We start from the raw sequence: 15,359 nt of genomic DNA, 5'->3' as shown, positions 1-15,359 counted from the left end.
ATGGATGGTCCCTTGTCATTTAGGTATCACGAGTTATAATTCATAAGCAGTCAGCATGTTAATGGGGGAACAAGACACCCAGTAACAGAAAAATAAAGCTCATTAATTTCATTTTAGCCATTCCCACATCAAACTTCTCCACAAGTTTTTAAGAGAGAACTGATGGCTTTACGTTTCACCTTTATCTCTTCCCACATCCAGAAGGACGTAATTTTAAGGAGTAAATTAGCAAATGTTAGAGCAACGGGAAAGGTTTAAAGGTCTGCTCAATTGTTAAATCCTTCAATCCACGAGTTTGGCTCACTCAAGTTCCACTTTTCTTCAACAGGAACCTGAGAACAATCAGGGAGCAGCAGCTGGAAAGGGGGAGGTGGAATCATTTCCCCGTATAACTAACTTTCCCTCTTACCACTAGAGAAAATTATTAGAAAAAGTACTTGAAAACAAGGGTTCTGCTACCCAGTACCAGAACGGCTTTATGCCCTGGCGAAAAGGAACAGGAAAAGAACGAGAGTGGAACACAAGGCTCCCCTCCAGCTCTATTCGGTGGAAGCCGAGGCCAGATCCAAGCCTGGTGGACTCCCGACTAACTTGTCTCACCTCTCTGTAAGTCCAGTTTGGTTTCGCGGACATAGCTGTCCGGGTTCCGGCTCAACATCTTCACCTTCATCTTGCTCCTAGTTCTTCCCGACTCCACGACCCTTCCCCTTCAGGTTGCTGTTGCCGCCGCCTCCTCCTCCACGCACACACACCACTTCCGCTTCTTCTAGACTACTTCCTGTCACGTGACTTCCATGGAGCGGAAACCGGGTTTCGCTGGGCCCTGCGGTGCTCCGTAGTTTTGCGGACAAAGGTTGGCTGGGGGCGGTGTTTCAGTGGTGTTCTCCCATCCACGCCCTTCGGCCTAAGCCAGCCGCCGAGGTGGGCGAGGCGGGGCGGGGACTTGGCGGAGGCGCCCCGCCCTTTTCACGCCCCTCCGGGTAGGCGTGGCGTGCGGCAGCGCACTTCTCCCGTACCCCTGGCTCCTGGGTCTCTAGGCTTCATCCCGCGCCCAGGCGTGTGACTCCACGCGCGGGTCCCGGAAGTGGGCTCGTGCCCTGCGGTTTCTGCTCCAGCGTGGCGACCGTCGCCACGGTGGCGGCCACTGCATCTCGTCCCACTTCCACGGCATCACCGGGCCCTGAGCCCATGACGGGCCAGGGCCAGTCGGCGTCCGGGTCGTCGGCGTGGAGCACAGTATTCCGCCACGTCCGGTACGAGAATCTGGTGGCGGGCGTGAGCGGCGGGGTCCTTTCCAACCTCGCGCTGCACCCGCTGGATCTCGTGAAGATCCGCTTCGCCGGTAAGAAACCGCTCAGACCCTGGGCTTCTCCTTGCTGTCACCCCGAACTGAGTGATAAAAGACACAGTCGGAGGCATTGGCCTCTCCTGCCGCTTCCATACGGCAGGTGAGGCGAGCGTTGAAGAAGATGCTGTTTGTCCGGGCTCGCCTGGGGCCAGATTTGAGGGAGGGGAGTTTGGTAAAGTGGTCTGGCAAACGTCGTCCCCTTTCCCTAATACTGAAGGATGAGGAACATGGATATAAAAGTCTGAGAAAAGTTCTCATTGGTATAGAACATGGGACTCAAAGCCTGATTTATAAAATAAGAAAGGGTTTATCACATTTTAGGGCTTAACCCTCACAGGTGTAAATCATTCACCCTTGGAGGTACAGGTTTCTCCCGCTTTTCGAAAGTTCGCTTTACAGCATCAAGCCGCCATAACTTTGAACTGTGTCTGTGAGCATCTGTGCTTTATCTGGATTTATGTTGTGCATCCATTAGCAAGGTGTGTGTTACGGTAATTGCTTCTTCGCTTTATGCAGTTTTGGCTTATTAAAGCTTTCATGCTTTACTTTCGCATAGCAAGGGAAACCTGTACTTTGAAAGCTAAGGATAGTCACGTGTTTGGCCTCAGGGCTGAGAGGGAAAATGCAAGTGCTTGGAGTAGGGAGTAATCCTTAGCAGAGGGTTGGGAATGAGGTTGGGATAGAATTCTCTTGAAAGTTTGGTTTTGGTGTTTACAATGTCCTGTGAAGGAATAAGTAGCTAGAATTCAAATAGTATTGTTCTTTATTTAGCTTTACTGAATTAATTTCATTGAGTTAAGTGAATTAAGTATATTGCAATTAACAAAGTACTTTAACAGATAAACTCAACGTTAAATTCTGGAAAAGATAGCTTCAAAGAAGGTCTTTGATAACTTTATTTGGAAAGTATTTTCTGTCATTTCTGTTCTCTTATTACTACTACTAAAAGTGGGGTCCGGCTGCTCGCCATTCAAAAGCCAATAAAGAGGCAAAGTTGGTGGAAGGGAAAGTTTGCTTTATTTCAGAGGCAGGCATCTGGGGGCGGGAGGGCCGCTCGTGTCCAAAGGCTGATTCCCACCCCCCCTTCCCGGACAGTCAGTGGGTAAGACCTTTTATAGGCGGAGGGAGGGAGTTACATGTAGAAACAGCACAGGCAGCTCTGACAGTCATCTTGAAATTGGTCATGCAGCATAATCTTGATTGTTTTAAGTACAGTTAGTCTTCAGTTCCAGGGTCGGTTTGTTCCCATTTCTTTGAGGCCAGTTCCTGGAATTGTGGCAGCTTATGTCATGGCTAATCTAGTCATCATGTAGTTAACTTCTTCCACCTGGCAAGCATTTCAGTATCTACAAAACAGCTCAAAGGATATGGCTCAGAATATTATCTACAGCCCTTGAAGAGGAACTAAAGGTCCTTGACTTTGCTGAATGAGTAAATTATTATTATTTGGTCCTGTTTGACCGTTTTCCTTTGCTTCCGTATTTTCTCAGTTCTCTAATTAAACTTACTCTTTTTTTGTTTGTTTGTTTGTTTTCCGGTACGCGGGCCTCTCACTGTCGTGGCCTCTCCCGTTGCGGAGCACAGGCTCCAGACGCGCAGGCTCAGCGGCCATGGCTCACGGGCCCAGCTGTTCCGCGGCATGTGGGATCTTCCCGGACCGGGGCACGAACCCGTGTCCCCTGCATCGGCAGGCGGACTCTCAACCACTGCACCACCAGGGAAGCCCTAAACTTATTCTCTGACCAAAGTTTTTCTACAGGCAAAAGGCAGGCGGAGGATGTGGGGGGAAAGAACCATAGGGTCCTGCTCTATTTCATTACTACAAGTTAATTTCTACCATGAGAATTAGATCAGAAGTCGATTATCTTAAAGAGTTAGGTAATTGTATTCTGTTCACCTGGTGTATATTGGTCTTTTAACATTTGTAGACTGCTGTATGGGATACAGAAGCACCTAAAGTTCTTGCCCTCAGGAAACTTAAATTCTAATAGTAGGTTTGAGACTTAGTCAAATAAAAAGTAATTGTAGACAACATAAAATTAAGGACAAAATGGAATAAATCCAAATACGAAAACATGAGTAGAGATAGACGGTTAAGAAAAGTGTAGGGCTTCCCTGGTGGCGCAGTGGTTGAGAGTCTGCTTGCCGATGCAGGGGATGCGGGTTTGTGCCAGGTCTGGGAAGATCCCACATGCCGCGGAGCGGCTGGGCCCGTGAGCCATGGCCGTTGAGTCTGTGCGTCCGGAGCCTGTGCTCCGCAACGGGAGAGGCCACAACAGTAAGAGGCCCGCGTACCGCAAAAAAAAGAAAAGTGTAGATTGGTGATGACCACAGATATATATGTGTATCTGTAAATGTTCCATTCGATCCTTTTTTTAAATTATAAATTTATTTATTTATTTTTGTGTGTGTTGGGTCTTCGTTTCTGTGCGAGGGCTTTCTCTACTTGCGGCGAGCGGGGAGCACTCTTCATCGCGGTGTGCGGGCCTCTCACTGTCGCGGTCTCTCTTGTTGTGGAGCACAGGCTCAGTAGTTGTGGCTCACGGGCCTAGTTGCTCCGCGGCATGTGGGATCTTCCCAGACCAGGGCTCGAATCTGTGTCCCCTGCATTGGCAGGCAGATTCTCAACCACTGTGCCACCAGGGAAGCCCTCCGTTAGATCTTGAGGTTCCCCAGAGAAGGACTAAAATTTTTGACAGCTGGAGAGGAGGCAAGAAGCCATTGAAAATCAGTGGAAATTATGGAGTGTTCTCCCTAGAAGAAAACCCACAGAGGCCTATAATTTCCATAGTTTACCATGCACACACAAATAATAATTATGACAACAGGGAACATTCATTGAGCATTTACTTGCAGCAAGAGCAATGAACTAAGAACCTTACTTGCATTATATCATTTACTACTCTGAACAACCCTGTGAATTTATTATCCCCGTTATATAGGTGAGAATAATCGAAGCTGACTAACTTGCCCAAGTCACAAGTTTGTAAAGATAGATCTGAATTTGAATCCAGGCAGGCTAACTCAAGTACCCTCTGGCACTTAACGACTTACCCCAGTACCTCTAGGAATTCCTGGTATACTGTGGCTTGAACATGAAGGCAGGAATTCTGGACTTGGCTGCAGGTGCAGACCTATATGACTTGGTATTTCTCTTCTGCAGCATTTTATGTAAGAGTAGAAGAGGTGATGGTTGAGGTGATCATTGAGGAATAGTGTGGTTGGCCTGATGAGCTTAAGACAGTGCTGTGAAGCAAACTGTGCCTGAGAAAAGGGAATTCTTGGTACCTGAGAATATTGGTAGTCTTGGTGAAATGGTGAGAGTATTAGGAGACCAGTAGGGCTGACGTGATTGAGATAGGATTGGGGGACAAAATTAAAGATCTAGGAGTTGAAGCAGAACTTTGTAATAACAAGCCCATAGTGTGGCTGTGAAATGGTGATAAGAAAGAAGAAAACTTAGGAAGATGAACAACTGAAATCAAAATAGTTGCCTGGCCACCAGCATTAGTACTAGAGTTTTTATGCTTTCATAAAATTAAGCCCTTATAATAAAATTATAATACCTAGTGATGGGGGTGTTAGTCTTGACCATTAAACCAAACCTGCAATATTTCAATGAGTTCAGGTACAGATTGGAACTCAGAGGTGTCCAGAGTAGTCAAAGGATTAGAAATCATTTCATACGAGAAATGACTGGAGGAACTAGTTTAACTTAGGGGGTGGGAGGGACTTAAGGTATTTAGAGAACTGCCATGTGGGAAAGGGAGCTGCCTTATTGAAGGTGATCGGAAGGTCAGACAGAGGTTGGGTGGAAATTACAGGGAAGCAGATTTTGGCCTGGCAAAGTGCTGGTGCTCAGAAGTGAAACTGGCAATGACGGGCAGTGGTTCAGCAGTTGGATGACACAGGTTAGAAAATATTCTTGTGTTGGGTGGAAAGGTCACTTGAGGTGATTATTGAGGCCCCTTATAACTTCAAGACTTAAAGTATTCAAGATGACACTTTAAGTCATCAAGATTGATGAGAGGGAGCCCCAACAAAGAATGTGAGTGAGGTATAAAAATAGTAATTTTCTAAAATAACCTGAAATCCTAATCTGTAGGTTAATCAAGGAACCAAAATGTAGAGCTCGTAACAAGAATAGCATACAGTCAAGTTTTGTATGTATGTGGTATTGCAAGACCCAGTAGCATAAATAAAGTAATACTTACCGAATGTTTGCTATGTGCTAGGCATGCTTTTAGGAGCTTTATATGTATTAACTCACTTAATTCTCTGTAACTTTTAAAGTTAGGTTCTGTTATTTTTCCCATTTTGTGGATGAAAAAACTCAGGCACAGAGTAATCTAGTAACTTACTCAGGATCACACAGTAAGCGTTGGAATTGGGGTTCAAACCCAGGAAGTCTGATTTCATAGCATATGCTGTTAGACTGAAACCATAAGTGGGTAGTTTGGTATAACTAAAGGGTAAAATGCTAAAGGTTGAAATGAAAATTATTCCAGAAAGTTAAGCTTCTGGATTGACACATCTTTTATGCCATGTAAAAATGGAAGCCAGGTCTGGATGTTAGGAATGAGATCAGGACTAGAGATGTAGAAACCATAGCGCAGGGATAGAAATTGAAGCTAATTAAAGATTGAGAGACTACCCCTGTTGAGTGGAAAGACTGCCTAAAAAATCAGCATTTAAAGGATGGGCAGAAGAGAAGGAGGCTGCAAAGGAAATTTAGTGGCCAAAGAAGTAAGAGGAAAATCAGGAGAGAGTGAAACTAGCCCAAAGAAGTGTGTTTTAGGAGGTAATCGATGTCAGGTGCTGCTCAAGGGTTAAATAGGAATCCCAAAGTGCACTTGGAGGTCTTTAACCAGCAGTAGCAGGTGGAGGCCCAAACCAGCTTGCAGTGGATTGAGAAGCAATGGAGGTGAGAAAGTCCATGCTGAGATTGTAGTTATCTCTTCCAGAAGCTTAACTGACATGGAGGCACTGGGATCTGAGAGGAGACACTCAGGAGATACTTTAGTGTTTACATTTTGGTGGGAAAAAACTAAAAGTGAGAAAGAGATTGGAGATGGAGACAGGAAGATAATGAGTGAGAATTCTAGGGGGTTCTAAGCAGAATCTAGGGCAGTCTCTTTCAAACTTTTTTGGCCACAACGCTCAGTAGGAAATAAATTTTATCTTTGCTATCTGGTGCGAGCACACATGTACACATATTACTGAAACAAGTTTCTTGCGGTAATAGTTATCCTTACTACTTGTGATGTCATTTATATTGTCTTCTATTCCAGTCTGTTGTTGGTGCGGGTTTTTTGTTGTTTTGGTTTGGGTTTTTTTGTTTTGTTTTAATGATCTCCTCAATCAATTTCTTGACCCATCTGCAGGTTTCAAAATGCCGACATAGAGTACAGGTAGAGGGGATTGGTTTTACCAACTCTTCAGCGTAACAGAGGAAAGGAGGGGTAAAACTAATACCCAACAAATGAAACAGGTTGTAATAGGGTAGTAAAAATTAGTGTCCCCTGTCTTGGCTCCCTCCTGCACAGCAAACTTTTCTATCTTCCAATTGTGTCTGTTGACATCTTTTAGTACTATTGTAGGCCATTGTAACAGTTATGCAGGAGGTATTTAGATGCACCTACTAAATCTTCGGTGGCAAGTGTTTTTAAGACAATTATGAGGCCATTTAGGCCAAAAGTATTCACTGTCCAGTAAGTCCCTACATACAAACCTTCAAGTCGTGAACTTTCAAAGATGCGAATGTGTGTTCGATGTCCAATCATGTAAGTTCACGTGTCTGGCATACATCGTCACGTGCGTGCATCCTCTACAAGTGGTTGTGCTTTTGTGTACTTTACAGTGCTGTGTAGAGTACAGTAGTATAGTATCTTTATTTCAAGCCCATGATGTCCAGAAGCAGGTGTAAAAGCAGTGGTGATGTAGCTGGTACTGCTAAGAAGCGCCAAGTAATAACGATGGAAACAGAAGTGAATAATTGAGAGAGTGGAGCGAGGCAAAAAGATGGTAGATGTCGCTCGTTCTTATAACATGAATTGTTCAACCATTGGCATGATTCTAAAGAACAAGGGCAAGATCACAGAACTTGTGAAGTCTGCTGTGCCGATGATGTTGACAATAATATCAAAGAAGCGTGGAAAAGTGAAGGAGGAGATGGAGAAACTTCTCAGTGTGTAGATGCAGGATCAGCATCAGCGTCGAGTCCCGCTCAGCTTAATGCTGATTCAAGAGAAAATTAAAAGCCTTTATGAAGACTTGAAGAAGAAACAGCAGAGAATCAGAGGGCGCATCTTTTAATGCCATCCATGGCTGGTTTCATCGGTCCAAGGCTAGAGCTAACCTTCACAACGTAAAAGTAAGTGTTGAGGCAGCGAGTGCAGATATGGTAGCTCCCTGGGAATTTCTTGAAACACTTTGAGAAATTATTGAAGGCATGTGTTTAACTGAGCAGGTTTTTAATGTGGATGAGACAGGACTGTACTGGAAGAGGATGCCAGACATTACATCAGTAAGGAGGAAAAGTTGATGCCAGGCTATAAGGCACCAAAGGATAGGATGACTCTGGTGGCAATGCTTCGGGTGATGTGAAGCTGAAGCCTCTCTTAGTTTATCATTCAGAGAACCCAAGACCCTTAAAAACATAGCCAAGGGCTTCTCTTGTATGGAAGAATAACCCCAGAGCCTGGGTACACAGGCCATTTTCCAGGACTGGTTTTTCCACCACTTTATCCCAGAGGTAGAGAAATACTGCTTGGAGAAGGATCTCCCATTCAACATTCTTTTGCCACCCTCCATTCATGGACAACTTTCATCCCAAAGTCAAAGTATCTGCCATCTGCCACTGAATAGTACATCGCTTATCCAACCTGTGGACCAGGGAGTTATAGTGACTTTCAAAAAATATTTTTTACATCACACTTTTCGTTAGGCAGTAAAGGCGAGTGATGAATCGGGAACAGCCTTGCAACAATTTTGGAAGGACTATAACATCTACAAGGCCATAAAAAACATTGACTTTTCTTGGCATGAGGTTATGGCTGTCACCATGAATGGGGTTTGGAAGAACCTTTGCCTGCAGTTTGTTGATGATTTTCATGGGTTTGAGAAGGTGGATGGAGTCCAAAGAGCAACGTAGGGACTCTCAGCGAAAAGCTGGAGCTAGGTCTGCAAGAGGACGACTTCACTGAACTCCTTGCTGTGTAAAACAAGGAGCTTACTAATAAAGACCTGATGGAATTGGAGGCCCAGAGAAAGGATGAAGAGACAAGAGGAAGAAAGAGTAACTGAAGAACCAAAGAGATTCATGATGCAGGAAATGGCAAGGGGATTTTCTTTATTTGAGGAGGCACTGTTCGTTTTTGAGGCACAGGACCTGAATGTAGAACAGTACACGAAGGTTGCAGCAGGCATTCAGAATGCAATGCAGTGCTACCGTGTCATCTATGACAAGGGAAAAAAAGCTACTACCCAGACATCACTGGATCATTTTTTCAAGAGGGTAGATAGAATTGAATCCAGCAAGGAACCAGAACCTGTGCCATCAACGTCAGGTGTGAATGAAATTGCAGCTTGTCCTCCATCTCCTATTGCTGAGGATCCTTCAGCTCTACCATTTCCCACCTCCTCTCCCTCCTTCAGTCAGTAGGTCTTCTTGCCTGTTCACTCGATGCCAGCCCCTGTAGGCCAGCTATTGTACTGTACTACTGTACTTTTCAAGGTACTGTAAGATTAAAAATGTTTTCTTTATTTTTTGTGTTTGTTTTTTATGTATCATTTGTGTGAAAAGTATTATAAACCTATTACAGTACAGTACTGTATAGCCGATTGTGTTAGTTGGGTACCTAGGCTAACTGTGTTGGACTTATGAACAAATTGGACTTACAAATGCACTCTCAGAATGGACCTTGTTCGTATGTAGGGGATTTACTGTATTTTATTTACATAGCAATTTTAATTCTACATTAGAGAGGCCCTAATTCAGATCCTCTTCATCTCAGTAACTTTGCAGCGGCCTCTTGTTTTCTTGCTTCCAGGTTTTCCACCTTCAAATTCATTCCCCCCAGGGTGCCTGGGTCTCCTTTCTAAACACATATTTGGTTATCTTAGGCACACTTGAACCCAAATTTGAGAAATATGGGACTTTGAGATCATAGGCAGACTCTCTTTTGTGATTTTCAAGAACCTTTGCAATTAAGTCTATCTTAGTCTGCTAGGGCTACCATAACAAAATACCACAGAGTGGCTTAAACAACAGTAAATGATTTTCTCATAGTTCTGGGGGCTGGAAGTTCAAGATCAAGGGACCAGCAGGGTTGATTTCTTTCTGGGTGAGACCTTTCTCCTTGGCTTACAAATGACTTCCTTCTGGCTGTGTCCTCACGTGACCTTTTCTCTGTGCATATGCACTCCTAGTGTGTCTTCCTCTTTATAAGGACCCACCAGTCCTATTGAATTAGGCCCCACCCTTATGACCCCATTTAATCTTAATTATCTCCTTAAAGGCCCTATCTCCAAATACAGTTACATTGGGGGTTTGGGCTTCAATATATAAACTGGAGGAAGAACACAATTCAGTCCTTAAACAGGCCCTTACCCTTCTTTAGTGGCTGATTTCCTACCAACCTTTCCCTCTAACAGCTGTTTACTTCAGTTGAACCATGCCCCCAGTATTCTCCCCAGCAGTGCCAGGTGCTGTGATACTTCATGTATCTGTACCAGCTGTTCCACTTGTCTAGAGATAAACTTTCTCTCCTTTTCCCAAAGACAAGTTTCTAATCAATCTTCAGGGCTCTACCCAGTATCTGCTCTCCCACTTTCCCTGTCACCCTCCTACATCCCCCCAGTTCCTCCATACACAAGTGTTGATCGTGTTTCCTCTATATTCCTATAGCACTTCATAGGTTTACCATGGTGCTCATAACTTTGTAATGAGATTGCTTGTCCATTTTGCCTTGCAGATTATATCTTCCTCAGGGTCAGGGTTTGTGTCCTACTTAGGTTTATGTTCCTTCTTTGCCTGGCAGTGATAGTCAATAAATCATTTTCTTAACTTTTTTAAATAAATAATTATCTGTGAACAAGCAGACATCTTTCAAAATTAAAAATTTGATCCTAACTATATGATAAAGTAGATAAGATTATAGTATTAAGGAAGTATAGGGTACAGAGTGTTGTTGCCTATTACTGAGATAGTTCATACTCTACACTTCTAGGGTTGACTTCTTAAAACAAAGAAATCATTGGTTCATATCTGTGAAAAGGAAAGATGGTGTTTTGTGATTTGTATTTTTTTTGTTTGCTTTTTTTTAACCTCAAGAGAGAACTTGTGTTGTGAGCTTATTATTGAAAGGAAAATTTACTCAGAAGACATTTATACAGGAGAATGAGAGCCATAAAATCCAAGGGAAGCATCAGAAAGATTATAAAGAACACAGCAAAACATTTCTTGAGAACCAGTAACTCTGCTACTTGCTTTTAAACTTATCTTTTACAAACCTCACGACAACCTGCAAGGTAGGTAATATTTATCCCCACTTAAAGAGGACACTAAAGCTCAGGAAGAAAAGACTAAGTAGCTAATTAGGGAAGTTAGATATCAAACCCAGTTCTTCTAACAAAGCCTAGTGTACTTTAATCTCATTTCATGGTGTAACATTGTCAGATTAATGATGAAAGAGATTGACTTTTCCCCCTTTGCCTGGCATTGGTAAACAGTCAATGGTTCTTTGCCAGGCTGCAGTATGCACAGTAAAGTAGTGGCAAGGGGACAGTGAACTGGGCTTGCCTGAGTATGACTAGTGGACTGTAATTTGTATAAACTTTCTGGGGGGCAGTTTCTATGTGTATTTGAGCAAATTTATACTCTTTGACCCCTTCTAATTCCCATTCTAAGGATATAAGAAAAAAAATTGTTGAACAGAATTTTCTTTAGAGACCTTTAAATAATAGCAAAGAGAAAAAAACAATTCACATGTCAACTAGAGGGCTGTTTGTACAAATGATGGGATACCTGTGAGAGGCAAAACCATCATGTCATTGTTGAAATCGTTTTTTTCTTTCTTTTGAGTCTTCTGGAAACCTTATTTTACGATATACCAATTTTATAAAAAACATAATTAAGATTATAAATTTGGCATTCTCTTCCATGCCATTTTCCTGTAGGAAACAGAAGACACAGTCAAAATAGTATAGCTCTGGGCCGTGGGGGGGCCTAAAAGGATTGTTTACAAAGATGTAAGCAGATCATAGGAAAACCGTAAGGAATAATGTAGTATTTGGGGCTAGAAACAGTTTGGGCTGCTGTCACCTGAAGGGCCAAAGGACAGGGAGAAAGAGTCGTTGAGAGAGGGCCACCTTGAGAGGAGCTGTGACCTTCAGTAGAGGAATGCAGCGTGCCCAAGGCAACCCCTGCAAAAATAAATATCTGCATCTGCTTTCTTCCATCCCTTTGATCTGCCCCGGCTCCCCACTAACCCAACTCAGCTAGAAGCTAGAAGGCAAGATCAGGCTTCTGGAGCAGAACGTGGTTGAGAGAGGTGGACCCTGGATCTGGAAAGGAAACAGAAGATATTCAGGCTATATTAATTGAACACATATATATTGAGAGCCTGCAATGTACCAAGCACTATGATAGGAGTAGGCATATTGCAATGAGGAAGTAGTAGTCTCTGCCCTCACAGAGCATCTTGCTACTGAGAAGCCGTGATAATTGAACAAAAAAACTAATAATTGCAATGAAGAGTGTTTTATTGTGGTAGGGAAAGTATGGTGTGCCATGGGAACAGAGAAACTTGACCCCATCTAGAGGGTAGGAAAGGATCCCCAAAGGAAATGATTGTTAAACTGAGACCTGAAAGAGGAATCAAAGTTAACTGTGTGAAGGAATAGGTAAGAAGAGAATGTTCATGGCAGACAGAGTAGCCTGTGCCAAAGTGTTAAGGTCAGAGACTGTATAAGAGCTGAAAGTTGTTGAACATTCTAGCAATTTTCATCACATATTTTGAAGCGTAAACTTCAATGAGCCAGGCACTATGCAGTAAGTTCCGTAAGGCAGCATCACTGAATGCAGGGAGAGAATAAAGAGGAGACTGGGGCTTGTTGCAGGAGAGTGATGGAGGGCCTTATGTACTATGTTAAGGAATATGTTCTTTATTGTTTGGGGTATAGAATAGTTTTAAGTGGATAAATGACTTATTGAAATGCATGTTTCTAGAAAGATTACCTAACCTACAGTGCAATTAATGGGGGTGGGGCAGCAAAACTGGATATAAGAAGGCTAATTTAAATTCTGTTTCTAGTTGAGAAATGGTGTCCTGAAGTAGGGTGATGGCAGTGTGAACTGAGAGATGTGAATGGGTCCAGGAGAGACTTGTGATACAGAATCAACAGGACATCTTAATTGGTAAGAGGTTGTAAAAGGAGGAGTGTAAAAGGAGGAGTGTTTCTCCTGGAGGAGAAACCAGGAGTCCCCAGGTTTCTGTCTGGAGCATCTGTGTAGATGGTTTATTGACCAATATGGATCAGCAGAATAAGAGCAGCTGCAATAGGGATAGGGAATACTAGTTCAATTTTGGATATGTTCAAACTGCAACTTTTGTTAGTTGCATTTATCTATGTAGATCTGAAGATAAGCAAAAGGTCTGGTCTAGGGATAGAGAACTGGCATTTATATCCACAGACAAAAAAAAGAAAGGGAGGAAATATACCACCATAAGGGTAGTCATCTTGGAGTGGTGGCATTGTGGGTGATTTTATTTTCTTTATTCCATCTATATTTTGTAAATGTTCTGCAGCATACACGTTTTGCTTTTCAAAAAGCCATTTTTAATGATTGTATGCTGGTTTAATATTTATTATATGGAAAAGGTTTTAAAATTACTCTATTTCAGTTGCAGATATAAAGCATCTGAAAATGTTCTTGAGTGAAGGATAACAGAAATAAAAATTTTAAAAATTTCCCTAGGGCTGCTGTTTTATTTTATTACAAAAGGTATATGTCATCTTTGTTTACTTTTTACATTATGAAATTTGTATTGTTGAATTCTCTTTATCATTCTCCCACTACAACCACTCACAACCAGTCTCGTTCCCTGCAGATAGCTACTATTAACCATATGCAGTGTTTCAATCTATTAGTTTCATAGCTCTCAATTTTTCTAAATATTCAGAGTAGTCCACAGTATACATGTATCATAATTTATTTAAACATTTCCCTATTGGTGGATGTTGAAATTACTCTCACTTTTGCTGTTGCAGAAGACGCTTCAGTGAACATCGTTCTGTGTCTATCTTTGTAGATTTGGGGCTATATTTCTATAGGATATATTTTTAGAAATGGAACTGCTAAGTCAAAGAATAATTTGCATTTGAATTTTTATTAGTGTTAAACTGCTCTCAGAAAGGCCATGAAAGTGTCTATTTCCAAATACCCACACCAACACTGGGAATTAACAAACCTTAAAATTGTTTTCCGTCTGGAGGGGAAAAAATAAAAAAAGCTACCTTGTCTAATTCGTATTTTATTGGTGAGGTTGAAAACTTTTTCAGTGCTTCTTTTTTTTATTGAGTAGTTGATGTACAATATTACATGTTACAGTGTACAGTATAGGGATTCACAATGTTTAGAGGTTATACTCCATTTATACTTATAAAATATTTGTTTTATTCCCCATGTTGTACAATATATTTTTTTAATATTACTATTTCTTTTACAAATTTTTAAATTTTATATTAGAGTATAGTTGATTTACAACGTTGTGTTAGTTTCAGGTGTACAGCAAAGCGATTCATTATACATATACATATATCTATTCTTTTTCCATATACGTTATTACAGAGTATTGAGTTTCCTGTGCTATACAGTAGGTCTTTGTTATTTTATATATAATAGTGTGTATATGTTAATCCCAACCTCCTAATTTATCCCTTGCCCCCCACCTTTCCTCTGTGGTAACCATAAGTTTGTTTTCTAAATCTCTGAGTCTATTTCTGTTTTGTAAATAAGTTCATTGGTATCATTTTTTTAGATTCCACATACAAGCGATATCATATGATATTTGTCTGTCTGACTTCACTTAGTATGATAGATCCATCCACATTGCTGCAAATGGTATTATTTCATTCTTTTTATGGCTGAGTAGTATTCCGTGTGTGTGTGTGTGTGTGTGTGTATACCACATCTTCTTTATCCATTCATCTGTCAGTGGACATTTAGGTTGCTTCCATGTCTTGGCTGTTGTAAATAGTGCTGCAGTGAACATTGGGGTTCATGTATCTTTTCAAATGAGAGTTTTCTCCGGATATATGCCCAGGAATGGGATTGCCGGATCATACGGTAGCTCTATTTTTATTTTTTTACACACCCTTGATAATGTTCTCCATAGTGGCTGTACCAATTTACATTCCCACCAACAGTGTAGGAGTTTTCCCTGTTCTCTATACCCTTTCCAGCATTTATTGTTTGTAGACTTTTTTTTTTTTTTTTTTTTTGCTGTGCGCGGGCCTCTCACTGTTGTGGCCTCTCCCGTTGTGGAGCACAGGCTCCGGACGCACAAGCCCAGCGGCCATGGCTCACGGGCCCAGCCGCTCCGCGGCATGTGGGATCCTCCCGGACCGGGGCATGAACCCGTGTCCCCTGCATCGGCAGGCGGACTCTCAACCCCTGCGCCACCAGGGAAGCCCTGTTTGTAGACTTTTTGATGATGGCCTTTCTGACCGCTTTGAAGTGATACCTCATTGTAGTTTTGATTTGCATTTCTCTGATAATTAGTGATGCTGAGCATCTTTTCATGTGCCTGTCGGCCATCTGGATGTCATCTCTGGAGAAATGTCTATTTAGATCTTCTGCCCCTTTTTTGATTGGGTTGTTTGTTTTTTAATATTGAGTTGCGTGAGCTGTTTGTATATTTTGGAGATTAATCCCTTGTCGGTTGCATCATTTGCACATATTTTCTCCCATTCTGTGGGTTATCTTTTCATTTTATTTATGGTTTCC

The 15,359-nt window shown here is 42.1% G+C and overlaps 2 protein-coding genes across 5 annotated transcripts in view; one reads left to right on the top strand and one right to left on the bottom strand.

The window, feature by feature from the left end:
• DCAF13 (DDB1 and CUL4 associated factor 13) overlaps positions 1-768 on the bottom strand; it is an 86,102-nt gene extending 85,334 nt beyond the window's left edge. For 2 of the 4 annotated variants that reach the window (XR_004346399.1, XR_004346400.1), the window contains exon 1: positions 601-741. Coding sequence is in view for 2 of the 4 variants with exons in the window: in XM_032609606.1 (XP_032465497.1) it covers positions 601-670 (70 nt within the window). In the remaining 2 variants the exon portion in view is untranslated. Of the gene's footprint in view, positions 1-600 lie in introns of all 4 variants that reach the window. The other 2 variants (XM_032609606.1, XM_032609607.1) reach the window with 2 other exon arrangements.
• Positions 769-854: 86 nt separating this feature from the next.
• SLC25A32 (solute carrier family 25 member 32) overlaps positions 855-15,359 on the top strand; it is a 49,724-nt gene continuing 35,219 nt past the window's right edge. The window contains exon 1 of the mRNA XM_032609608.1: positions 855-1,342. Coding sequence (XP_032465499.1) covers positions 1,189-1,342 — 154 coding nt within the window. The 5' untranslated portion in view covers positions 855-1,188. The remainder of the gene's footprint in view (positions 1,343-15,359) is intronic.

This window comes from Phocoena sinus, chromosome 17, assembly GCF_008692025.1.
Source record: "Phocoena sinus isolate mPhoSin1 chromosome 17, mPhoSin1.pri, whole genome shotgun sequence".
In the NCBI taxonomy this organism is placed as follows: Eukaryota; Metazoa; Chordata; class Mammalia; order Artiodactyla; family Phocoenidae; genus Phocoena; species Phocoena sinus.
Note: the sequence above shows the minus strand (reverse complement) of the source record. Positions and strands in the feature narration are given on the sequence as shown.